The sequence below is a fragment of the Arvicola amphibius genome, chromosome 1 (assembly GCF_903992535.2).
Source record: "Arvicola amphibius chromosome 1, mArvAmp1.2, whole genome shotgun sequence".
NCBI classification, from domain to species: domain Eukaryota; kingdom Metazoa; phylum Chordata; class Mammalia; order Rodentia; family Cricetidae; genus Arvicola; species Arvicola amphibius.
In genome coordinates, this window is record NC_052047.1 from 1975564 (window position 1) to 2001656 (window position 26093).

The 26093-nt window shown below is 40.6% G+C and overlaps 1 protein-coding gene across 8 annotated transcripts in view; it reads left to right on the plus strand.

Annotated features, from left to right (window-relative positions):
• Positions 1-26093, plus strand: part of Hfm1 (helicase for meiosis 1) — an 83463-nt gene that overhangs the window by 41627 nt on the left and 15743 nt on the right. For all 8 annotated transcript variants that reach the window (XR_005286298.1, XR_005286299.1, XM_038338010.1 and 5 more), the window contains 12 exons: positions 755-846; positions 2138-2244; positions 2328-2375; positions 7242-7339; positions 7419-7550; positions 12793-12878; positions 13418-13501; positions 13628-13785; positions 15193-15296; positions 15705-15851; positions 24692-24772; positions 25347-25462. Coding sequence is in view for 6 of the 8 variants with exons in the window: in XM_038338010.1 (XP_038193938.1) it covers positions 755-846; positions 2138-2244; positions 2328-2375; positions 7242-7339; positions 7419-7550; positions 12793-12878; positions 13418-13501; positions 13628-13785; positions 15193-15296; positions 15705-15851; positions 24692-24772; positions 25347-25462 (1253 nt within the window). In the remaining 2 variants the exon portion in view is untranslated. The remainder of the gene's footprint in view (positions 1-754; positions 847-2137; positions 2245-2327; positions 2376-7241; positions 7340-7418; positions 7551-12792; positions 12879-13417; positions 13502-13627; positions 13786-15192; positions 15297-15704; positions 15852-24691; positions 24773-25346; positions 25463-26093) is intronic.

The following is a 26093-nucleotide window of genomic DNA, read 5'->3' on the forward strand; positions in this document are numbered from 1 at the left end:
AGATACCTCAGATCTGAGACTGTTGTATGTTACAGAATGTTTCTATCAGTTCCTCTTCCCTGCTGCATTCATCCCCTCCTCCTAACCTCCCTACTATTTTATTTCCAAAACAATTTATTTTGAAACTCCAATTTAACTAAAAATATTGCTCAAGAATTGTTAGTAGTCCTGTTCTTTTACAAATCTGATCCAAATTCTGAACTCCTTTAAATAGCCATAAAAGCTCCTTATGGCCCCTCTAATTTATTATCTATCATTTCTTAATTTTAAAGCTTAGGCAACATTTACCAAGTATTAGGCACTACAAACCAGTTTTGAGGTATGTACTTTTGTTACTCGGTATGTTTAACTGATTGATGTGGGATTTCCCTCTGTGTGCTGTGATTACCACTGGTAAATAAAGAAACTGCTTTTGAGCCTATAGCAGAGCTATAGGGAAACAGAGCTGGGTGGGGAAAACTAAGCTGAATGCTGGGAGAGCCCCACCTGAGCCAGATGGAACGTTAGCCTGTAAGCCACAGCCACATGGCAATACACAGATTAATAGAAATGGGTTAAATTAATATGTAAGAGTTAGCCAATAAGAAGCTAGAGCTAATGGGTTAAGCAGTGATTTAATTAATACAGTTTCTGTGTGATTATTTTGGTTCTGGGCAGCCGGGACAAACAAGCAGCCCCCTATAACAACTGATTTCTTAAAAAGCAACTTGCTCAGTTAATGTGAAAATGTTTGTCTTTCTGTCTTTCCTAACAGAGGCAGGAAGACTAATGGCTTGGTACTATATTACATTCGAGACAGTGAAGAAGTTTTGTACAATCAGTGGAAAGGAAACTTTGTCAGATTTAGTAAGTTTTCATTAGAAATTAATAATTGTAGAATAAAAGTAATATTGAAGAGACAACTGATTTATATATCTCCTATAGTCTAAAACTGAATGAGCAGAAAGGAAAAATGATTTAAATGGTTATTTCTCCCTTTGATCCTGAGTTAATGAATATAACGCCTAAGAATACATTATATTGTCATTTGTGTTTCTTATCAAAGTTAAGAAAATTTATATACAAATAGGTGTGGCTACTATCCTGAAACTTAAAATTGACTTGGTAATGACGATTACCTCATGCGTATGTGGTAAAGACTCCACGAGAGTATGACAGGCACACTAGCAAATCTGCCGTGAGCAAATAACTGTGAAGTATAACAGGACAGCGTGTCGCTGTGGTTCCCTGTGTCTGCAGTCATCTGTCTGAGTACAGCAGTAGCAGTGGAGACTGATGGTATCGTGATGGCCCAGGAAAAAGAGCAGATTCTGGAGAAAGAGACCAAGAAATAGATTGTGCTTACAAGTCAGCAGGACCAGGTTTGCAGCTACAGTAGCGGACAGACCACGGGCATTCTGCTGGGTCCTTCCCCCTGTTGCTGGAGACAGGAACATAAAGGAAAGGACTGGTAGAAGAAGATATTTATTCTCAATTTTAAACCATGCTTTTCTATTTCAGTCATCAATTAGTTACCACAATAAGGTTATTATATTAAAGACTGCACAGTGAGAAATCTGTTTATTGTTAGGAGTCATATGAGCAAGCTTTGATGAAGTAAAAGGTTTGTATTTCTGGGTAAATATTATTATTCTCTAAGAAGAGTCAAGATTAACAAATATTCAGTGTCAGCACCATCTGGCTGATTTTATTGTGTGAGAGGTTTAGAGCATGTAGTCCCATCTCCCAGGACCCCGTCTACAAATCCGAATCTCTTCACGTGTGAAGCCTTTCCGTCACTAAATTATTGGGATGGCGGTTTGCCGGCTTTGGGAGGGTGCAGAGCAGCAGCGAGGAGAGCAGCCCGCTCTGCGTGCCTCCCTCTGCACCACGTAGGACACGGTCGATCTCGTTCAGCGTTGGAATCTGTTGGATGCCATCCTTATGCTGCTCACATTCTATGCTGTCTAGCATTTAGAAGCTTCTAAGTGTTTGGTAGTGATTGAATTCTTTAAGAGGTAAGATATATAAAGCCATCTTTTAAATTCTGCTTTCTTAATAAATAAACCTAGGGTGCCCCTGGGCAGTATGAAAAATAAGGAAATTCAGAGAAAGGGGCTAAGAAAAAAGTTTAAAATGTAATTTGCTTAAACCATAGATTTCGATGATAGCCAGCTGCAATGAGTTCCTGGACGTGCAGCTGAGGACGAGCGAGAAGAGAGCTCTGAACTCTTTAAACAAAGACCCGAACCGGATCACGATCAGGTACGAAGTTACACAGACTGGATGAAACTTCATTGTTCTATTTAGTTAAATAATAAAAGCTCTCCATGTGTTTTTATTTGCAGATTCCCAATGGAAGGGAGAATAAAAACAAGAGAGATGAAAGTAAATTGGTAATGAAAAATTTTTTAGCATCCTAAAATACTGCATACCCGTTCATATTTCATATGTATGAGGGTTTTCTCCTCTCCTAAAATACTGCATACCCGTTTGTATTTCATATGTATGAGGGTTTTTCTCCTCTCCTCCCCCATTTTTTTTTTTTGAGACAAAGTCTCTATTAGTTCCACCTGGTCTCAAAACTCAGTTTTCTACCATAGCCTAATGTAGCACAGTTAATAAAAACTCAGAGACAGAAATTGGGGTTCAACCTGAAGGTCAGAAAAGCAAAAACAGCCAGCCATTGGCTCTTACTTCTACCCCAGTCCGAAATGGCGATCCTGCCTCCAGGAGTCTCAGATGAGACTGAGACTGGAAAGCGGTCTCTTCCGTTTTATAATCCTCTCTAGTTCTGGGATTAAGGTGTGCACCACTACTTACTGGTTTCTGTTGTAAACTAGAGTGGCTACTTGGATGAAAGGTGTGTGCTATCATAACCTGATCTGTAAGGCTGGCCAATGTGGCTGTTTTACTTTCCTGATTCTCAGGAAAGCTTTATTTATTAAAATACAAATGAAATGCCAGTACATTTTCCCTTTTTATCTAAAATAAAAAGGCTATAATAATAATATAAAAGGACTATATACAATAAGTACAATAACTATATACATTACATATAGGCAATAAATACATCAACATGTCTAGTCCATTTGCATCTGACAAATTCAGAGAAAATACTCCATCATTTATCCTATCTTGGTGAGTCCAAAGTCTTGTACCTAATTTACTTTCTATCATAGCTTGCTTTTTGCATCAGGTAAACAAGGGATACTGTAATTATCTAGTCTTCAGCTCCCTCAGAGACCCAAGAAGGAAATAATGTTAACTGAGTAAGCAGGAACTGCAAGCAAGCCACTTCCAAAAAATGTGAAGTAATGACAGAAACGGCTGCCTGGACAGTCACCCAAAGTTCCTCTGAAATGTTGGGGCGTCTCCATCTTCAGCCTACAGGCCTTGCATATTCGACAGACTTTTCTGTGAAGCAGGATATTCTGAAGGGCTGTCCCTCCTTGTCTTGACAATGTTTGACAGTCACTTTCTTTTGTGTCCTGCTTGTCTAATTAGGACAGCATACTGTCAGTAGTTGAGGCATGGGCGTTATCTTGCCCAGTGGCTTACTTATACCACAAAGAGAGTAAACTCCATCTTTGATGCCCATTATCTTAACTGACATAGATTGGTGCTGCCAGGAGCTGACATGTTTCATTGTCATAAAAAAAGGAACCTAGGCTATTAAAACATCGTAAATGCCATATTCTATAGATCCCTGAAGTATTTGAAGATGACCTATCTATCTAAAATATATCTTTGTTTGGCCTCGAAAACATACCTAGTGTGACTATAAGTTCAATTATAATTGGTGACTAATTACTAACCTGCATTTCCTTATTATCTCAAACAGTTGGTAATAATAACTTTCAAAGACTAGGAATTTGCATTACATTGTTAAATGAGATATATAGGTATAATGCCTTGAACAAGAGTAGAAATATATGTACAGTATGTTCTAACAAAATTAATCTCAAATTTATATCAATATACAAAGTTTGTATACAATATAAAAACATCCAATCCAATGTAAAACATTTAAAATAAGTAGGGTTAATTTAGGTTGTAAGAGCTAATTAATAAGAAGCCTGAACTAATAGGCCAAACAGTTTATAATTAATATAAGCCTCTGTGTGCTTCTTTGGGACTGAACGGCTGTGGGGCTCGGCAGGACAGAAACTTCAGTTTACAGCCTCCTGTGTGCCAGGATGGCTGGTAGGAGCTACCACGCCCAGCTTCTTCCGTTTTAAAATGTATTTTCTTTTCTTTATTTTAAAAAATAATGTGGCCAGGCGATGGTGGCGCACATCTTTAATCCCAGCACTCGGGAGGCAGAGGCAGGCGGATCTCTGTGAGTTCGAGACCAGCCTGGTCTACAGAGCTAAGCTAGTTCCAGGACAGGCTCCAAAGCCACAGAGAAACCCTGTCTCGAAAAAAAACAAAAAAAAAAAAAAAAACCCAAAAATAATGTGTTTATAGAAAAATAAGAAGTCAGACTTTATATGTGAATTTAATTTTCAAGAACATTCAGACTTTCGTTAAAATAAATTGTGAGTCTGGGGATGTAACTGAGTGCTAGAATGCTTGCCTAGGTATTCCAAAGCCCTGCCCCCAGCCCCACTATTATGGAAGGGAAGAGAAGGGAGAGAAAAGAAGGGGAGGAAAGGCAGAGATGTAAAGAAAGAAATAAAAGAAAAAAATGCAATTAGACAAATTGCTTGCTGACAATCTGTTCTACTGAGGGAAGTAGACAGTAGAAAAACGTGCTTTTGTTCACCAGGGTCTCCAGTGAGCATGCGTGGAGCATGTTTGGAGCATGCGTAAGGATGGGCAGCATCAGAGCACAGCCAGCACAGCCGACTCCGTGGGGATGGGATTCTAGGAGGGAACAGTAGTGCATGGTGCATGGCTGACTGGATGACCCTTCTGTCGAGATGGGGGGTTTGTAACCACAGTGCGCTGTGACCTCTGGCTTCTGTCGAGATGGGGGGTTTGTAAGAGGTGCGCTGTGACCTCTGCCTTTTGCCCAGTTTATAATTACAAATGCAGAGATTTACTTTTCTGCTATTAAAAGTGATTTCCGGGGTATTTAGGCATTGACACTTAGGTATTTTGATTTAAATGATGTATTCAAGGTAAAAAGTTTTTTGTTTGTCTTTGGCTTTTCTTTTTGTTTTAAGACTGAGTCTCTCTGTGTAGCCTTGGCTGTCCTGGAACTTGCTATTTATACTGGATTGGTCTTGTACCTACAGAGAGCTGCCAGCCTCAGCCTCCCAAGTGCTAGAATAAAAGGTGTGCACCAGCATGCCCAGCCAGTAAAGTGATTTTTAACTTAACTTAGTGATGCCAGCTAGCTCGGGAATGTTTTCTTCCTTAGCTACAGGAGGTCATTCTTTCTTAGTCAATTTTATCTCCCAGATATTCAGAAAACAGCTTACCTATGGCTTGGAACTGAAGTTACTGTGGATTATTAACTGTATTTCCGCAACAATTCAAACAGCTTCAGAGATCTTAGATATGACACGGCCCAATCTTGTTATCGCACAAATGAAATGCCGTGGCCAGACAGGCTGCTGTGTGGGGAAGGAGCCACGGCTGGAGCTCTCGAACTGGTGGCTCCCAGTGTGCTCTGCTGTTACTAAGGCAGATCAAATTTCTTCCCACAGATGTCTGTAGAATGCTTGTTTGTATTTGAAGTGCTTCCACCAAAGCCTGCCTTAAGTTAGACAACATATTCTTTTCTATTAAGTTAGATAATATATTCTTTTGCTTGAGGCAATGAACTTAGAAGTTGGTGATTTTTCCCATGGGAAACCTTACCCTCTCTGAGAAGTGGGTGGAGGTAGGGGAGAAAGTGGAGGGTGCAGGAGGAAGGGAGGGAGTGGGAACTGGGATTAGTATGTAAAATGACAAAAGATAGTTTTTTTAATTAACTAATTTAAAAAGTTGGTGACTTCACAATTAGTTTCACTCATATAAAATATGTATACATAGTATACATAATATATATACTATTCTATATATAATATATATTATATAATATATATAATTATATATATTCTATATATAATATATATATTATATATAGTATATATATAATATTCTACTTTTGTACATCTTACCTGAGTATAGCCAAGGAAAGTGTGTGTATGGTGGAAGTGTCTTCTCCTAATTCAGAGTTTGTATAATGCATTCAGTAGATGCTGGTGTCTGGTTTTATCACTTTCATGGCTTCCTTACATCCCTGCTTTAGTGAATTTCAGCTCTATTCAAGTAGATGCTAATTCTGCTATTCCTGACTGTTGCACACCCCTCTCTGTGCACGGCTGTGGTTACTGTACCTTCCCTCTTCAGCACTAGTTGCTTTCTTTAGCTTGGGTATTTGGTTCAGTGGTTCTAAGAGATGGCATGGAACCCTAAACTGACTAATTCTAGCCATTTGTGTTGGAACCACCATGGTCTGGTATGTGAAGCTAGTCCTCTCCGAATCAACACTTTATCGAGTTAGTCGTTACTTAATTGCCATGCACTTCCCTTACTTGAGATGGCAGAGGTACCACCTTGTTAGAGAGTGTGAGATTTCTCTTCCTACTGAAGACAACACAGGAAAGTAAACTCCTATAACATTACTGTTTAATTTTTTCTTCTGAGACAGAGTCTCTCTGTGTAGCCCTGGACATCTTGGAGCATGCTGCGTATGACTTGCCTCGAGCTCACAAAGATCCCTTCCCTCCCACCCTGCTTTATTGTTGCCGGTTTCCATATGGTTTCCAGCAGGAAAACATGATTTTGAAAGTGTTCTACTTATTAATGAAGTACTGTTATTAAATGTAAATTTTGCTTTAGAAGTAGTTTATGCCATTAATTCTGCTCATATCCTACATTTGTGTGTCTGTAGATAGCTTCACAAGGACATTCCTGCAGCATTGAAAACACCTCATCCAGTACTTCATCCATTTTTTGCTAAATACTTTGAAATTTTTGAGACAGTGATAAATTGGCTGAATAAAAAGTGTGAGAAGATAAGAACTGAATTTTGTGAGGGTGGGAAAGGGAAGTCAAAAGTGACCTCCAAACGGAATCCCATAGTAACACGCAAGTCAAAGCAGAGCAAAGTCCTGAGGGACGCTCCAGTCAGCCGTGCCGAGCCCTGTGCAGTGGAGCCCTGTGCAGTGGAGCCCTGTGCAGTGGAGCCCTGTGCAGTGGAGCCCTGTGCAGTGGAGCCCTGTGCAGTGACCTTTCACAGGAAGTAATGAGCTGTGTTCTCCCAGTCTCATACAGGCTCAGCTAGGATGCATTCCTGTACAAGACTTTACCCTGACACAAGAGACCTCCAAGATTTTCAGAAGTGGCTCACGAATTGTAAGATGTATGTTCGATCATTAATGGATTTTCATTTTCCTCAGTAAATTAATATAGTATATTTAATATTGGAAATTTTTTTTTAGGGTTGTCAGATTTTGTGACTTCCCAGGAAAAGAAGTTTGCTGTGCTTTTAAACAGTGTGATTTTAGCTAAATGCTTTAAGTGTAAGCTTTGGGAAAACTCTCGACATGTATCTAAACAGCTGGATAAAATCGGTAGGTACTCAAGGCAGACAGGCTGTTTGTCATTGTCTGTGGTTTCTTCTATATTTTACTATTAATATTATTTTATGATGGTTATAGAACTTAAGGAAAACATACCCGTATAAAGCACTGTGCTTATATTTGAAAACTAGAACATTATTTGTTCTTGCTTAAATGATTACCAATGAGAGCTGGTGAGATGGTTCTGCGGGCAAAGGTGCTTGTTCCCGAGCCTGGCAACCTGAGCGAGTGCCGTCCTCCAGACCTCATGGTGCAAGGAGAGCCTGCTCCTCTGCCCCCGCCTCTGTGTTTCTCTCTCTCTCTCTCTCTCTCTCTCTCTCTCTCTCTCTCTCTCTCTCTCTCTCTCTTTCTCTCCCTCTCTCTCACACACACACACACATACACACACACACACACACAAATAAACGAATGCAAAACAGTCAATTATGCTGGGCGGCCGTGCAGGCCTTTAATCACAGCACAGGCATGTGGATCTCAGTGAGTTCCAGGACAGACAAAGCTATACAGAAAAACCCTGTCTTGAAAAACCAAAAGAGAGAGAGAGAGAGAGAGAGAGAGAGAGAGAGAGAGAGAGAGAGAGAGAGAGAGAGAGAGAGAGAGAGAGAGGAAAGAACTAATTAGATGCAAAAATACATGAGAAATCTAATCTTGTTCTGTTGACAGTGCACTATGTTTTAATGATTAAGTAATATATGACATTATCTCTCACTTCTGAGTAATAATTTACTGTGTCCTTAGTGACAAGATACAAAACTTTCAAGATCAAACCCAGGTCTTGTGTAGTCTAGAAAATTATGCCATTTATTTGATTTTTTTTCTGTTTTCAGTAACAGCAGGATATTAGTGCCCATCTTAGCGTTTCTGCAGACAGGAGGTTACTCCTGACTTTCTGTTAGAACCCAGTGTAGGGTGCGCTGTAAAATGCTACAATGTGCTCTCAGAAAAGCTGGATCAGACTGAAGAATTCTGCTGTTTCCCAGTTTCTTACCTTGACTTTGTGACCCTACTTCCTAAATAAGTAATATTTTAAAAAGAGTTATTATTCCAAGATTGACAGCCTCATTGGTTTTGTGATTTTATATGTGTCTTGGGAAGATTAAGAATGGAAATCATATAATGGAAGCTGGGTGTGGTAGTGCACTCCTGTAAGCATGGCCAAGGGTACAGGAGTTCAAGGCCAGCACGGGTTATAAGTAAGCTTCAGGATGGCCTGGACTGTTAATTCGTGAGACCCCTGTCTCAGAACCAACCAAAGAGCTGGACATTGTGGTGCATGCCCTAACCCTATCACGTTGGCAGAAACAGGCAGTTCTCTGAGTCTGAGGCATCCTGATTCATGGAGGAAGTTTCAGGAAAACCCCAATAAACAAAACAAAACAAAAACCTAACTAAACAAAGTATTATGCGATGGATCTTTAGGAATTTTAATTCAGTTGGTTTGGTTTTTCTGCCTGGGGTGGGGTGCCAAAGGCGGGGAGCAAAGATCAGACCAAGGGCACAAGCTGCAATCTACCACTGAGCCACAACCCTAACCCCTGTCCTGTTGTTTTTGCTATAGGATTGACTGTGTAGTTAAGACTGCTTTTGGGAATTTGTGATCCTTCTGGCTCAGTCTCTTGAGGGTTGGAATTACAAGCGTTCGCTATCACAAGACTTTTTAAAAAAAATAATATTTATTTTCTTTATATTTTTTTCTTTTTTTTTCTGGTTTTTCGAGACAGGGTTTCTCTGTGGCTTTGGAGCCTGTCCTGGAACTAGCTCTTGTAGACCAGGCTGGCCTCGAACTCACAGAGATCCGCCTGCCTCTACCTCCCGAGTGCTGGGATTAAAGGCGTGCGCCACCACCGCCCAGCTTTTTCTTTATATTTTAATGTATGCATAGGTACCCGCAATTATTACAGAAGAGAGTGCCAGATATTCTAGAGCTGGAGTTACAGGCACTGTGAGCTTTCGGCCATGGGCGCTGGGAACCAGGCACAGGTCTTCGGAAGAGCAGTACTTACTTGCTCTTAACCACAGACCGATCCCAACCACAGCTTTGCTATTTGAACGAGATCTCCAACTGATTTTTTTTTTATTCCCGCGTTTTTTTTTCTTTTTGAAACAAGGTCTTACTATAAAGCTCCAGCTACATAGACCAGGCTGGCCTCTAACTCACAGAATCTGCCCGCCTCTGCTGCCGGGATTAGTGAGCCACCATGCTCTGCAAGTTCCACTTACTGACAGAACTGGGACAGTGGCGGCGTTAGCTGCCGAGAGTAAGACGAAAACAGACGTCACCAGAAAGGAGGACATTGCTCAGGCTCATGGATTGATGGGATAAACTCCATCATTGGGGCAGATCACAGCCGCAGAATGCGGTGTGGCTACTCACACTGCGTCTGCAGTCAGGGTTGCTGGCTTTTCTCCCTTTTCATTCAGTTCAGGACTCTGGGCGTGGTGACAGACCCACTGCATTCAGAGGGGGTCTTCCCTCTTCAGCTGACCCTCTCTGGAGTTACCCTCGTGAACATGCCCGTAGATGTGTTTCCTAGGCGGTGTTTGTTTTATTTTGTTATTTTGTACGTTGGGAGTGTTTTGCTTGCATGTATGCCTGTGTACCACATGCATTCAGTGCCCCCCTGGAGGGGATGGGATTACAGGTGGTTGTGAGCAGCCAAGTGGGTTGCTTATACTAGAAAGTGACTGAAAAAGTTAGAGTAAGGAATGAGCTGTCTGTCACACCTTCAGCAATGATGTGTGCTTAGATAAGTAGGCCTTGTTTGGAATCACACAACTCTTTTTTTAATTAAATTATATAATTTTACATATTTTCATCTCCCTCCTCCCATTTCCTTTCCCCTCCCCCCATCTTTCCTCCCTCTCCCTATCCAGTCCAAGGAGCAGTCAGGGATCCCTGCCCTGTGGGAAGTCCAAGTTCCTCCCCCATCCATCCAGGTCTAGGAAGGTGAGGATCCAAACAGACTAGGTTCCCACAAAGCCAGTACATACAGTAGAATCAAAACCCAGTGCCATTGTCCTTGGCTTCTCAGTCAGCCCTCCTCGTCAGCCACATTCAGAGAGTCCGGTTTGATCACATGCTCCATCAGTCCCAGTCCAGCTGACCTTGGTGAGCTCCCATTAGATCAGTCCCATTGTCTCGGTGAATGGGCGCACCCCTCGCGGTCCTGACTTTCTTGCTCATGTTCTCCCTCCTTCTGCTCCTCATTTGGACCTTGGGAGCTCAGTCCAGTGCTCCAGTATGGGTCTCTGTCTCTATCTCCATCCAACGTCAGATGAAGGGTCTATGGTGATATGCAAGATAATCATCAGTGTGGCTATAGTAAAGGGCCAGTTCAGGCACCCTCTCCTCAGCTGCTCAAGGAGCAAGCTGGGGACATCTTGGACACCTGGGAATCTCTCTAGAGTCCAATCTCTTGCCTACCTTCAAATGGCTCCCTTAATTAAAATATATATTTCCCTGATTCCATATCCACTCTTCCTCCATCCCAACTGTCCCATTCCCCCAAGCTCTCCCCATCCTCCCCTTCTTACTTCTCTCTCCCCTTCTCCCCTCAACCCCATCCTGCCCCACCCCCAAGCTCTCAATTTTTGCCTGGCAATCTTGTCTACTTCCAATATCCAGGAGGATAACTACATGTTTTTCTTTGGGTTTACCTTCCTATCTAGCTTCTCTAGGATCATGAAATATAGGCTCAATTCTATGGCTAGAATCCACTAATTAATGAGTACATACCATATTCATCTTTTTGGGTCTGGGTTACCTCACTCAGGATGGTGTTTTCTATTTCCATCCATTTGCATGCAAATTTCAAGATGTTATTGTTTTTTACTGCTGAGTAGTACTCTAATGCGTATATATTCCACACTTTATCCATTCTTCCATTGAGGGGCATCTAGGTTGTTTCCAGGTTCTGGCTATTACAAATAATGCTGCTACGAACATAGTTGAACAAATGCTTTTGTAGTATGATAGGGCATCTCTTGGGTATATTCCTAGGAGTGGTATTGCTGGATCCTGGGGTAGGTTGATCCCAAATTTCCTGAGAAACCGCCACACTGATTTCCAAAGTGGTTGCACAAGTTTGCATTCTCACCAGCAATGGATGAGTGTTCCCGTTACTCCACATCCTCTCCAGCAAAGGCTATCATTAGTGTTTTTGATTTTAGCCAATCTGACAGGTGTAAGATGGTATCTCAAAGTTGTTTTGATTTGCATGTCCCTGATAGCTAAGGAGGTTGAGCATGACCTTAAGTGTCTTTTGGCCATTTGAATTTCTTCAGTTGAGAATTCTCTGTTCAGATCAGTACCCCATTTTTTAATTGGGTTAATTAGCATTTTAAAGTCTAGTTTCTTGAGCTCTTTATATATTTTGGAGATCAAATCTTTGACTGTTGCGGGGTTGGTGGAATCACACAACTCTTAAAGTACCCTTTAAATAGGATTCGCGTAAAGTTATCATAAAACATGAATTTAAAATTATAGGTTCTGAAAGTATAAACAAATGAAGTAGTCAAAAGTAACATGGACTTGATGTGTATAAGGAGCGGAGTAAAGGAAATGTGACCGAAGAATACTCAGTAAGAGCGAGGAACAGGAAATCAGGTGGAGGCGCTCAGCCTAGGTCAAGTCATACAGTTAAGAAAATTCAGCTCCAGACGCAGAGTTGACATTGATTCTGATATGCAGGGACATAAACTGTAATTTCAGCACATGGTCCTTTGGAGGACACACTCAACAGTACACAAACCACAGCTGTTAGATATTTGACTGAATGTTTTAAAAATATTTTTTATTTAAATTTTAAAAATTTTGCATAATATCACCTCCCTCCCCTTCCCCTACCCCTCCCCACATCCTCCCATCCCACCCCCATCCACTCCTCAGAGAAGGTAAGGGCTCCCTTGGGGAGCAAATAAAGTCTGTACACCAGGTAGAGGCAGGATCTAGCCCCTTCCCCTTGTATCAGAGCTGAGCAAGGTATCCCACCACAGGGAAAGGGCTCCACAAAGCCAGGTCATGCACCCAGGACAGGTCTTGACTTAATGTTTTTAAAGGGATTACTTAACAGTTAATTTTTGCAGCCCTGGGGATTGACACTGGGGTCTTATATATTCTAGGTAACTGCTCTACCAGAGTACATACCTAGCTAAAGTTTTTATTCATGTAGTTGCTGAAGTTTCTATTTCATTTAAAATGGCTTAAAATCACTCTTTGGTTAATTTTCCACAGGCATATCATTGTCAAATACCATGGTAAATGCAGGTTTGACTTCCTTTAAAAAAATAGAAGAAGCAAATGCAAGAGAAATTGAACTGGTATGTAGTATTCTCTGTTTCTAGTGTTACTGGATTCTGTTATTCTATTCCATAACCCAATGTGTATGTCTTTATTTCTATTAAATGTATTTGTTTGGGCGATGACTCTGTCAGTGACGTACATGTACACAGGCCCGAAGATCCAAGTCCAGACAGAGCTCAGTACCCATGTCAGAAACTGGACCTAGGAGCACACACCTGTAACTCCAGCACTAGGAGGTGAAAACAGGGCAGTCTGATCTTGCTGGTCATGTGTCTGGAGGAGTCAGTAGGCACCAGGCCTCCTGAGACAAAGGTGGTGAGCAGTGCAGAGATATCCAGTGCTGACCTCTGCTCTTCTCACACTGCACAGACTCTTGGTGCTACATCCATGACCATATACATCACACACACAAATATTTTCTTCTTCATTGTAAACATTTCAATTGCAGGTGTTTGGGGTGGGTGACAAACCTGATTAAGCCTGTGAGTTCTAAGAGATATTTCAATAAAAGTTTTAAGTGTTTGTGGTAAGAATATAATGATATAAATATGTTTAGATTTTAAGTAGACTTCCGCCTTTCGGAACCCAGATAAAAGAAGCTGTGATGTATCTACCAAAGTATGAACTTGAAGTGGAGCAGGTGAATATTCTCTTTCATAAATATTCTGTCTCCTTAAAAGTAAAGTTTTCCATGGCTAAAATTGAAGCTGTGTATGAATAGTAAGATTATTTTAAAGTTTTTTTATACTTGTTATTTTTTTTGAAGATTTCTAGATACAGTGACACCAAGGCCGAGATATTGGTGACTGTTGTGTTGAGAAACTTTGAGCAGCTACAGACCAAAAGAACAGCACCAGACTCTCACTACGCCACCTTAATCATAGGCGATGCAGATAATCAAGTCGTTTTTAAGCACAAAATTATGTGAGTGATTATGAAATGCTTAATTGATTTTATTTTTAAGTATATTGGACATGAAACTTTTACTGTAAGATACAATAATTAGATCATCACATAATCAATTAAATTACAGTTCCCTGATGTAAGAATGGCAAGTGTTCCACTTGTCTGTGGAGGAGGGTCAACACTAACTTTAGGTCTCTATTTGGAACTAGATGAAGAAATTATAAAATGTGTCACCATGGAGGGATTGGTAACAAGAGAACAGATGCCCTCTGGGGCCTTTCTGATTTGCTGTTCTTTTCTTTTTATGGCCTGATTCCTCTTTGAATACAATCTTCTACTTAACTCCGAATATAACCTCTATCTGTAGATTCTATCTCCAGATTAACATGTAAAAAGCTCCTGTAACTCCATTGTAAGATGCAGACATTCAGATCAGCCACATCGGGAAAATCCCCTCATTATACTTAGTTCCTGTAGTGGGCCTTTTGTAATTTTTACTTCAGCATTTTCTAAATATTATTTTTCCCTCACAATGCCATAGGTAAATCTCAAGATGTCAGTTTCTGTCATCGCTAATCCTGTTTTAGTACTTAGTAGGCCACAAATGGTGATTTACTTAATATTTGTATGAGATAGGTGCTATCATACTTCACATTTTGTAGAGGAAGAAACTGTAGCTAGTTGATAATAAAGTCCAGATTGGCCCTGCCTGAGCTCACTGTATCACTACAGTGCTAAGTTAGGAATGGCAGAGCCTCTAGGACTGGAATCCGCTAGCTGTCAGGATGCAGGAGGATCCATGAAGATTTCTAAGGGGCTGAGCAGTAGGATGCTCTTCTCAGTCACTGCTCTCCCACAACCAGCCTCGCACACTTAGAGAGAACACACTTTGTACAAATCCTTAATCCTGGGGACTACGAGAATGAATTAAACTCACTAATTTTTTTCTTGTCTGTGTCAATATTAGATATAAACTATTTCAAATTCAATTTAAAAGATTGTTGAAGTTGTTTCTCACAAATAAATATAACTTATGCACAATCACATTGAAGAAGCAACTCGTGTCTTATTAATAACAACTGTGTATTTTTGTTTGGCCTCAAATGAGTCGGTGCAGCTTGGGATCAACTACTGTTAAACAATTAGCTCCATTGTCAGGTGTAGCTTATGCCTGTAATCCCAGCTGGTGGAAGGGGAGAATGCAAGAGGATCCACACTTCCAGGTCATTCTGTTTGAGGAGTGCACAACAAACAAACAGACAGATCTCCATTGACACTTAATTCTTCCTCCTCACAATTTGGTGAAAGTTCCCAGTAGTCTTACTACTACTGCAGATCTGTCCTAGGAAGAGCTCATCCTTGAAATCAGTGGATTAGTTCATTTAGAGTTTGCATCGTGTTAAAGTTTACATTACTGTTTTTCAGGGATTCTGTTTTGTTAAAAAATGGAAATTGGGCTAAAAAAATTGATGTGAAGAGAGCTCTTATATCTGAAGATCTTAGCATTAATCTAATTAGTTCTGATTATGGTAAGTTAATTGACTTAATGAAGATATCAACACAAAAATGTGACAGCATTTAAAATTATTTCCTTTATGCTAGCCGATACAGAAAAATAATAAAAATAATATACTTACTGTGAATAAACATTAAGGGAAATTTCATATACTTAGATAACATAATTCAATTTTCTTTATTCACTTAAAGACCTTTGTTTTCTAATATAATTAAATTTCAATTATAGCATTTTAAAAAATGTTAAGATAAATGTACATATTTTCATTATCATATTTTAATCTTTTCAAAAACATTTAAATTTTCTGTACTTCTTACTCTAGTGCTACAATAATAAGGGATATAAATTGAAATAAATAACCTTATTTAAAGACTTAATATGATTTTAATAAGTATTTTCATGCATCTTTTTCTCTTTCTAGTTGGTCTTGATATTCAGCAGAAATTTACAGTCTTTTATTTAGGCCCCAGGAGGTGTGTAAATCAAACAGTTATGCAAGGAAGGTTAGAAACAGACATTTCTCATCCTAAGCACTCAAACAGAGCTGCTGCAGCAGTGTGCAGTGAAGGTAAGCAGCATTATTCATTTCTGCTTTCCGTGACATCAGTGTGGCCTGGAGGAGTGGTACCACAGGGTGACTCTCAATTTCTGGTCTCTGGAACTGCGTATCTAGGCTTCAGATAATAACAACATACTAATAGTATACAGTAGTAATTATCTCTTACGATTAATATTTTTCAAATTGAGATGTTAGTTGGGCAACAAACTATTTGATTAGTTTTTATATGCATTATCCATTTTCATGTGTATTTCACTTTTGGGTCATTCTCTGGGGAGGATGGTGGTGTGTGGGAGTCCTCAGACTTGATGAAGCAGACCAGAGCGAAAATGAATTTAGCTTTTTATCAGGAGTAATTTTAAACATACATAAAGTGTGCAGTGAACTCCTAGATACTCAATAGCCACCTTAAACAAGAGTCAGCTCATAGCTTTACTGTGCACCTAATGTCTTGTTTCAGTTTGTACCTTTGTAATCTGAAGCCAGTACAGATCGCACACCATTCCCATGTAAATGTTTCAGTGAAAATTTGTAAATGGTAACAATTTTTAAAGCTATCTTTTACACATAAAAGTTAATGCCATCCATTACTTCGTCAGTGTTCAAATTACTGTCTCACGGCCATCTAAGGACTGTGTCTGTCATCTTGCTATGACCTAGGTGTGCAAACTCTGGACACTTTCGGCTCGCAGCTAGTCATTTTAGCAGGTGTTTGACTGCACCACGACAGGAGCAGCTACGCGAATCGCAGGAGTCTGCAGTGGGACATGGTGCTCTGTCCCAGTGGGCAGCCCTGAGCTAACACTGGGACCTCTGCAAACATCACAACTGTTAGCTGTAGTCAGTGCTCCTGAACACCACCCAAGTGAAGACAGCCAACCAGGAACAGTCGCGCCAAAAAAAGAAGGGGGGACTGCAAACAGGAGGACATACATACTCCAGAAGATATGCAAAGCAAAACAAAGAAAACGTAAAAATGTGAGATAGCTTCCCTTCTAACACCCTACAAGCTGACTGGCCTCTCAGTACCTGACAAGGGAGATGAAGAACTGAAGGCCAGCGGCTACAACTCAAACAGATGAGGAATTTAATTTAGGACCCTGCCAAGAATGTTAAAATAAGTTTAACATTTAGACAACAAAGTTATCAAAAAGTAGATAAAAGAATCAATAATGTCGTGAAAACTTTTAATTTTTAATAATTACGTGGAGTGTAATTATGGGAATTACCACAAAAATTGAGATGCTTAAAAACAAAAGAAAACAACAAAAAACTCAAATTCTGGAAGTGAAAGGAAAAACAACAACAGCAACAGCACAGAAACCAAAGAGCAGCTCCAGGGGTAGAGAGCAAGGCCGGGAGAGTAACACACAGGGATGGAGAGCAAGGCTGGAACAGTAACACACAGGGATGGAGAGCAAGGCTGGAACAGTAACACACAGGGGTGGAGAGCAAGGCTGGAACAGTAACACACAGGGATGGAGAGCAAGGCTGGAAGAATAACACACAGGGATGGAGAGCAAGGCTGGAACAGTAACACACAGGGATGGAGAGCAAGGCTGGAACAGTAACATACAGGGATGGAGAGCAAGGCTGGAAGAGTAACACACAGGGATGGAGAGCAAGGCTGGAACAGTAACACACAGGGATGGAGAGCAAGGCTGGAACAGTAACACACAGGGGTGGAGAGCAAGGCTGGAACAGTAACACACAGGGATGGAGAGCAAGGCTGGAAGAATAACACACAGGGATGGAGAGCAAGGCTGGAACAGTAACACACAGGGATGAAGAGCAAGGCTGGAACAGTAACACACAGGGATGGAGAGCAAGGCTGGAACAGTAACACACAGGGGTGGGGAGCAAGGCTGGAAGAGTAACACACGGGTGGAGAGCAAGGCTGGAACAGTAACACACAGGGGTGGGGAGCAAGGCTGGAACAGTAACACACAGGGGTGGAGAGCAAGGCTGGAACAGTAACATACAGGCATATGTAGAGTGGGGAAATTAATGAATATGACCAAAAACTTGTATAAAACATGCGATACATTAAGCAGACCAAACCTTAGAATTCTCAGGATATATGATGTCATAAATAATTTAGACAATCTATTAATGAAATCATGGGTGAGAATTTAAGGCTACAAAAAGGAAGAGATGCTTAAAGGAAGCATTTGGAACCCCAAATAGATTTGATCAGAAAAGAACCTTCCTATGATTTATCATAGTCAAGATGTCAAAAGTAAAAAGCAAACAATACTAAAAGCTGCAAGGCTGTGGGCAAAGAGACAAAAAGATCAGAATAGCATTTAGATCTCTCTTCAGCAACCCTGAGCTAGGAAACATAAATGATACCTTTCAAGCCCTGGAAGTAAATATCAACTGTCAAGACTGCTGTACTCTCCAAAGTACTCTGTTCGCATTGAGGAGGAATGGGAATATTTCAAGACAAACACAAGCTAAAGCAATTCATGCTAAGTCAGAAATACAGAAAATCCTTAAAAGAACAATATATACAGAGAAATAAGAAGGACAGTGTCACCCACTAGAACATAGGAAAGAATACACTTAGCACAGATGAGCACCGGGAAGCTGGGAGGAAATGAATATTGTCTAACACAGCAAATTATCAAGCATCCAGTGCTACCAGGAGAGAAAGAAGAGTTACCAATAAATCAGTGAACAAGAGTGACAACCAATAGACTCATCAGTAATAACAGCAATATACTCATTAGTAATAACAATAGTCTCATCAGTAATAACAACAATATGCTCATTAGTAATAACAATAATAGACTCATCAGTAATAGCAACAATAGACTCATTAGTAATAACAAATTCATCAGCAATAACAATAGACTCATTAGTAACAGCAATAATAGACTCATCAGTAATAGCAACAATAGACTCATTAGTAATAACAACAGTAGACTAATCAGTAATAGCAACAATAGGCTCATTAGTAATAGCAACAACCAATAAACTCATCAATAATAGCAAACCCTTCGCTAATTTGAAGTCTTTAAAGTAACTTGTAGGGCTGGAGAGATGACTGTGGTTAAGATCACTGACTGCTCTTCCAGAGGACCTGGGTTCAATTCCCAGCACCCACAGGGCAGCTCCGAACTATCTGTGACTCCAGTTCCAGCATACCTGACACCCGCACACAGATATACTTGCAGGTGAAACACCAGTGCACATAAATAAAAAATTTAAATTATAGAAATGAAAGAATCAAAACAGCAGAAACTATCATCAGCACCTTGAATGAAAATGCCCTTCACTTACCAATGAAAAGACACAGCCTGTCCTCCTTTGCTTCCTGTTGCTGTGATAAAATGCCAACCAAAAGCAGTCAATTTACGTGTTATGGGTCATCATCTAGGGGAAGCAAGCAGAAACTTGAGACAGGAACCTATAGACAGGAACTAAAGCAAAGGCCATAGAGGAACTCTGATCACTGCCTTGTCTCCTAGATTACCACTCAGCTACTTTTTCTTTTTACGTTTTTTTTTTTTTATATAGCTCAGACCCACCTGCCTAAGCCCACAGTGGGTTGGGCCCTCTCATATCAATTAGAAATCAAGAAAATCTCCCCACTGACACTCCCACAGTCCACTCAGAGAGAGACAGTTCCTCAACTGAGATTCTCTCATCTCAGGAATATCAAGTTGACAGCCAAGATTAGCCACCACAAAGACTAAATAAACACAAAACAAAACAAAAGAAGACCCAATTATCTCTTGTCACCCAAGAAACTCACATAACTAGAAAAGACAACCAAATATTTAGAGTCAAAGGTTAGAAATAAACTTATCAAGCAAGTAGAAACCACAAACAGGCTGGATTAGTGATTCCCATCTGATAAGCAGACTTCAAAACTATTCAGAAAAAATATTAACCACATATTAATAAAGGGAACCATTCACCAAAAGGATAAAACCATTGCAAATATTTATGTACTGGGTCTTGGAACCCACAGTTCCAGGAAATAAACAATAACAACATCAAAGGTCACATCGGTCCTGACACAATAACAGTAGGAGACTTCAATAACTCACTCTCATATCTAGAGAGGCTTTTCACACTAAGACACAGCAAATGAACGTAAAACAAATTATATCACCAGTTAACAGGGCTTAACAGATATCTACAAGATTGTATCATCAATAGATAGAGCATAATCTCCTCACTCCTGACAAGACCTTGCAAACCTGTCTTGAAATACTGGGGAGCTCGTGGAATTCCAGTCAGGCTTCTAGACCCAGTTAATTTCTGCTGAGGGGGATCACAGGCACATACACTGTCCTGGTGCACCATCTTGTGGCAGTGTTACAAAATGCAGCTTGCAAATGTCTCGATTTATGACAAAAACATTTATAAGGCATTTCCTCATGGTCATCGCATCTTTCTCTAAGTGAATTAAATGAACCCTTTGGGAGAGAATCAACACTGCTAATGTAATTCAGGAGGTGGAACGGCTGGTAGACAAGGCTCCGGAAGTCTCCCTATTGTCTAGGTGTTAAGCCCACAGTTTGAGCATGGACCCTGCATCTGCTATGGGTTAGGTTCTCACATGCGCAGTGGATATGCAGGAGGAAGACAGCCGAGGACGATCAGATAGTGGAGGAAAACACAGAACATAGCAATCCCAGAGTAGACAAAAGTGGTGAGAGAGCCATAGGATAATCCCATAATTAGCGGATTTAATATTAAAATAGCAACCTTAGAATAAGGATAGGCACAGAGAAGTCAAATCTGTGATTAGAGGTACACACCGGAGGCAAAGTACAACCTAACTGAAAGCAAAACAGAGACCAAGGAAATAGACCAAGAGACACCTAGGAGCCTACAGCCAAGTAAGAGAGAACAAAAAAATCAGAGGAAAAAATAGAGAAAAATTTTGAGACCTACTATAAGGTGTAAGTCTGCTCATCCAAAAAAAAAAAAAAAAAAAAACCAGCACTTCCTGTTAGGACGGATGAAAGAAAATCTATTAATGAGGCATAATCACAGCATTCAAAAGACCATGAGGGTCAGGAGAGATGGCTCAATGGGTAAAAGTGCTTGCTGCCATGCCTGAGGACCCACGTGACAGGAAAGAACCAGCTCAGGCAAGTTGTCCTCTGACACACACACCACACACACACACACACACACACACACACACACACACAGAGTTTTGTTTTTCAAGACAGGGTTTCATATGGAGCCCGGTTTCCTGGAACATGCTTTGTAGACCAAGCTGGCCTTGAACTCACAGAGAAATGCCTGCCTCTGCCTCCCAAGTACTGTGAATAAAGGCGTGCGCCACCACACCTGTTCTTTTTATTTTGAAAGTATATTTTTAAAGTTAGTAGTCATCTGTATTAGCCAGAAGATGGGGATGTTCCATTATTTTTGTGCTTCTTTCTTATCTCTCACTTCAGACATCTTACCTGTTTTCCACTTTGGTTACAGAATGACTTTATCTGAGTGTTGTTTGTATTTTCAAAGTCAGGTTTAGTTGAGAACAAACACTATGGTGTGATTATCTACTTTCAGATGCCAGGGATTTGCTATTATTATTATTATGACTTTATCAGCAGCAGTGTGTGATGGTTGTTCTTTGCTGTGGATTTGATTGGATTTACATTCAGCTAGACAACACACTTCTGGTTTCAGAGGAGTGTATATCATTGTGTTTGGTATGTGCACGTGAGGCTGGAGGTGTTGAATCTTCTTGGAGCCAGAACTGCAGGCAGTTGTGAGTCACCCCGTGTGGCTTCCGTGACCTGACTGGGTCCTCCAAAGGCAGTGAGTGCTCTGGTTGTCATTGTCTGTCACAGGGACGAGACTCCATCTCTGTGACACCTGGACTGGCTTCACAGAGGAAGGATTTCTTTCAGCTTAGTGGTTTTAGTGCACGGGGCCGGCTGCAGTGATTCTGTGCCTTGTAGTGGGGTGTCACACCATGGAGTAAGGGTGTGGTAGAGCAGGGTTGCCCCCCTGATGGCATCTGGAGCAAGAAAAACACAAGTGGGAGCCAGGGAAGAGAGAGGCCCTTCACAGTCATCCCTCCAGCAAGCTTATAGAGCCAGACCCCTGCCTCCCATGAAGGCGCTGGATTAGTTCACTGGGGAAAGTAAGAGCCTGTAGGCATCAGTCAGTTGCAATGGTTATACTCAGCAGTCAGAGACCAATACGGGACCTTCGGGGGACCTTTATACCCAGACCGTAACAGTGCCTAGCATACTGACCTTCTCTGTCCTCAGAGACCAGACATCTATCTGCCCGTGTAGTGAGAAGCCTCATCCATTAGTTCCAGGCTGTTGAGGCTACAAGTACCTAGTTGTTCCATGACTTGACAACGACCGAACAACTACACTGAAAATGAAAAGGCCGAGGAAGGTTGGGAAGGTCCTCAGAGCTGTTCAGTGTTTCTAGGTCGACTAAAATTTGTGTCCCGCAAACTCAGATCCATGTTGTTTGAAGGTGTGGCTGTAGCAATGATGCAGACTTTTCAGGAGGAAACTTCTGGTTTTGGAATAGAGCAAAAATATAAAGGCAGCTGCTAGGCAAGTGAAGTGCTGCTCTCCGTGGGGCTGGCTACCACAGCGTTGCAGCAGGTCTGCGGTACCTGTATGCACACCCCATTTCTGAGAAAGATTGTGTGTTGTCTCACTCTTGGGGTGGTATCAGCTTTGCAGTGACAAAATGTGTGTTGTTTCCACAGTGAGGAAGCAGGTGGCAGGGAAACAAAGGGTTCTTGACTATCTCACACTTCAGTAGCAGTGCTCAAAACATGGCTAGATTACAAACTTGTTAAAGGCATTGGGAATCTTGTCAGTAATCATAGAAAATTACCAGCAATAACTGAAAAAGAATTTCTCAGAACTTCCGTATGCTTTTACTTAGTTGTCAGTGTAATGATAATTAGCTAATGTAGAAGTTTCCTAGCCTTAATATTTTTCCTGAGACTTCATTGAGCATGATTATACGACAGATAGATCTCATACTTTAGAATCATTTAAGAGCATTACTGTCCACCCGGTTCAGTTGCTTGCATTTACTTTCCTTGTCACTAGCCCTGAGAGTATAAAACCACCTTGCTCTCTGGCACACGGGCCTGCACACAGCCAGTAGTGTTCTGTAGATACTTGCTGTGCTTAATCCCAATCGAAAACTACACCGCTGGTTTTGCCAACCTCAGTGCCTTTTATGAGTCATTTTTAATTTTCCTGAATTTAGATTTTGAGATTGTACAAAATGCAACTGAATGGTTGTTAAGATTCTTTTTTGTTCGTAAAAATTCTGGTTGAGAGACAGGCGGATCTCTGTGAGTTTGAGGCCAGCCTGGTCTACAAGAACTAGTTCCAGGATAGGCTCCAAAGTTACAGAGAAACCTTGTCTCGAAAAACAAAAAACAAACAAACAAACAACAACAACAAAAAATCTGGCTGGGAACCGGGCTGTGGTGGCGCATGCCTTTAATCCCAGCACTCAGGAAGCAGAGGCAGGTGGATCTCTGTGAGCCAGGACTGCAGATAGAGACCTTATCGCAAAAAAAAAAAAAAAAAAACCAACCAACCAACCAAACAAACAAACAAACACCAAAATAATTCTGAGTCGAAATGTTTAGGGTTTATTTTAATGTGACAAATGAGTCAGAAATACTACAATTGAGATTTAGGACTTTGGATTCAAAGTTTATTACATGAAGGGTTTTTATTTCCCTGTGTAAGCAACTCAATATGGTGATCTGAAAACAATACATTTCTAAAAGGATTATCTTTGTTCTCAAATGAAACCAAAATCCATACATTATATATTCAGCTATGATCTTCTTTTCTTACCATTTTGTCCTGTTTTGTTATTGTTGTTGTTTTGTCAATACTCAAATAAAAATTGAAGTACTAAAAAAATTAAAAATTAAAAAATTAAAAAATAAAATTGTGTTCCAGCAAAAGCAGGCGTTAGTTCCCACTACATGTGGTTTGCTGCCTTTGAGTACCGCGATCTCTGTCTGGAAAATCTTCCCCTTGTCCCCTTCCCATGTCTAGATCCAGTCTATTCTATGAGGACAATTAAAATAGTCTCCCTTTCCCAATGTTACTAGTCAGAACTAAGATCAAGAAAAATGTCTTTAAAGCATAGCAAACGTGGCAGCTGTAACTCTGTTTGGGGAACTGAGGCCAGGAGTTCAAGGCCAGCGCAGGCAACAGAGTGCCTGTTTAGCATCCACAACCATGGGCTCAATCCCTAGTGCTGCTAACACAGCAAGAAACTACAACACCCACGTATCAGTGGATATCATATACATATATTTTAATGAATTCTATATTTGGATACATTTGTTACAGTTTAGAGACACCAATCTGGAAGTGGTCTTTTCTTTCTTTGGATTCCTGTAGAAAATTTTGTGTCTCTAAATCACTTATTTATAACTTAAAAATATTTATGATATCCTCTTTACTAACTAGTCAGAATTCCATTACAATGCTGTGAGATTTGCTGGTTTTCAAATGCTCAGCCTTGAGTATGGAACAAAGTTTTAAATCCCTGTCTTCATTCTTACTTCCATGAGGATAAAATTTATTGCCGATATTCTGCTGCATTGGTTGTACTTATATCAGAGAAAAGTGAAAGCAGCTGTGGGCGGCTAAATGCTCCATGTGAGAAGCTGGAGTGGAACTGAGAGCCGACGGAGTGTGTTATTAGAATATCCTTTTAAACTGCGGGCGTTAATATGTGGGCAAGTACAAAAGTCGTATTCTTGCCACTACCTAGAAAAAAGAATAAACTGAAAGTATTTGTATTAAATTTGTAAGAGTATATGTAATAACAAATGTATTTTTCTCACATTAATTTAGGAATGGCTACCTGCAAAAAACCTGGGAACCGAGAGTGCAACCATCATTGTAAAAATAAACATGCATGTGCACATGACTGCTGTGAGTTCTGTTAAGATTATTTCAGAATCGAAATGTCTGTAGTGACTATAGAGTGGAGAATGGCCCAGTGGTTACCTCCTGCTCTTGCAAAGGATGTGTTCAGTTCCCATCACCCACCTCTGTCTACAACTTCAGTCCCTCTTCTGACATCCAGGGGCACCTGCACTCATGTGCACACATACACACATTTATAATGAAGAATAAAATAAATTAAAAATAAATGTCTTGAGTTAATAATAATGATATGCTAATTTTCTATGCATGATATTTATACCATTCCTATTTAAAACTCTCCAAATAGTTTTCCTTTGTGGTAGGGAGAACAACAGGAAAAAAGTAGACATTAAATTTCATGTTTCAAAGACAATTAGGGTTTTTTTTTTAAATACTACTAAAAATGTAATACAAAAATTCTAAAATTGCACTGACCATGTTGGTCGAATCTATTGTTCAATACTTGGGAGGCGGAGGCAGGAGGGCTGTGAGTTGAAGACCAGAATGGGCTGCATAACAAGATCCTGCCTTACTTTAAAAACAAAAACAAAAGAAGATAATCTACAATCTCTTTTAATAGGTAAAATCGGAGTACCACAAAAGGCAGAAGTTAAAGAGTCAGCAATGTCTTCATATTTGTCTGACTTAAAAAGCAGAGATGCTGTCTCTTCTCTTCCTCCGGTGAAACGGCTCAAGGTGAGCTCTAATGGCATCTGTCCTTTGCTCTGCACCAGGAAGGCGGGTGGATAATCTGAGGTGTTTTTGAAAGTTATTTATCGTAGGCTTCACTAGAATCTCATCATTATAATCGATCTATAAGTCTACTTTTGGAAGATAACTGCCCAGCCCTTTCCCCACCTTAGTCTACAAAGAGAAATCTGAGCTTGACTTAGTTCAGCCACAGTTGGAACTAGACAGTCTTGCCCTGTCTTGGCTTCAAACGGGAATGGATTGGAAATTCTGAAGTTAATTTGGACTCTTGGCCTTAAGTTTGTGAATGAACAAGAAAGAGCCTTCCTCCCAGGTGATGAGAGAGCGAACGTCTCCTGCTTGGTAGGGCAGTCACAAGTAGACTTCGTTTAAGCCCAAGTCATCACATCCTAAGAGGAATCCTTGTGTAGGCTTCATACAATGACGGAGTTCAGTGAGGCTAAATAAAGAGAAGACAGGGAAATAATCATGAGATGTAAAGTGATCACCATGTCTTCTGAGAAAACAGTTTTGTGGCCTGGGTGCTGGTGGTGCGCATCTTTAATCCCGGCACTCGGGAGGCAGAGGCAGGTGGATCTCTTGAGTTTGAGGCCAGCCTGGTTACACAGTGAGTTTC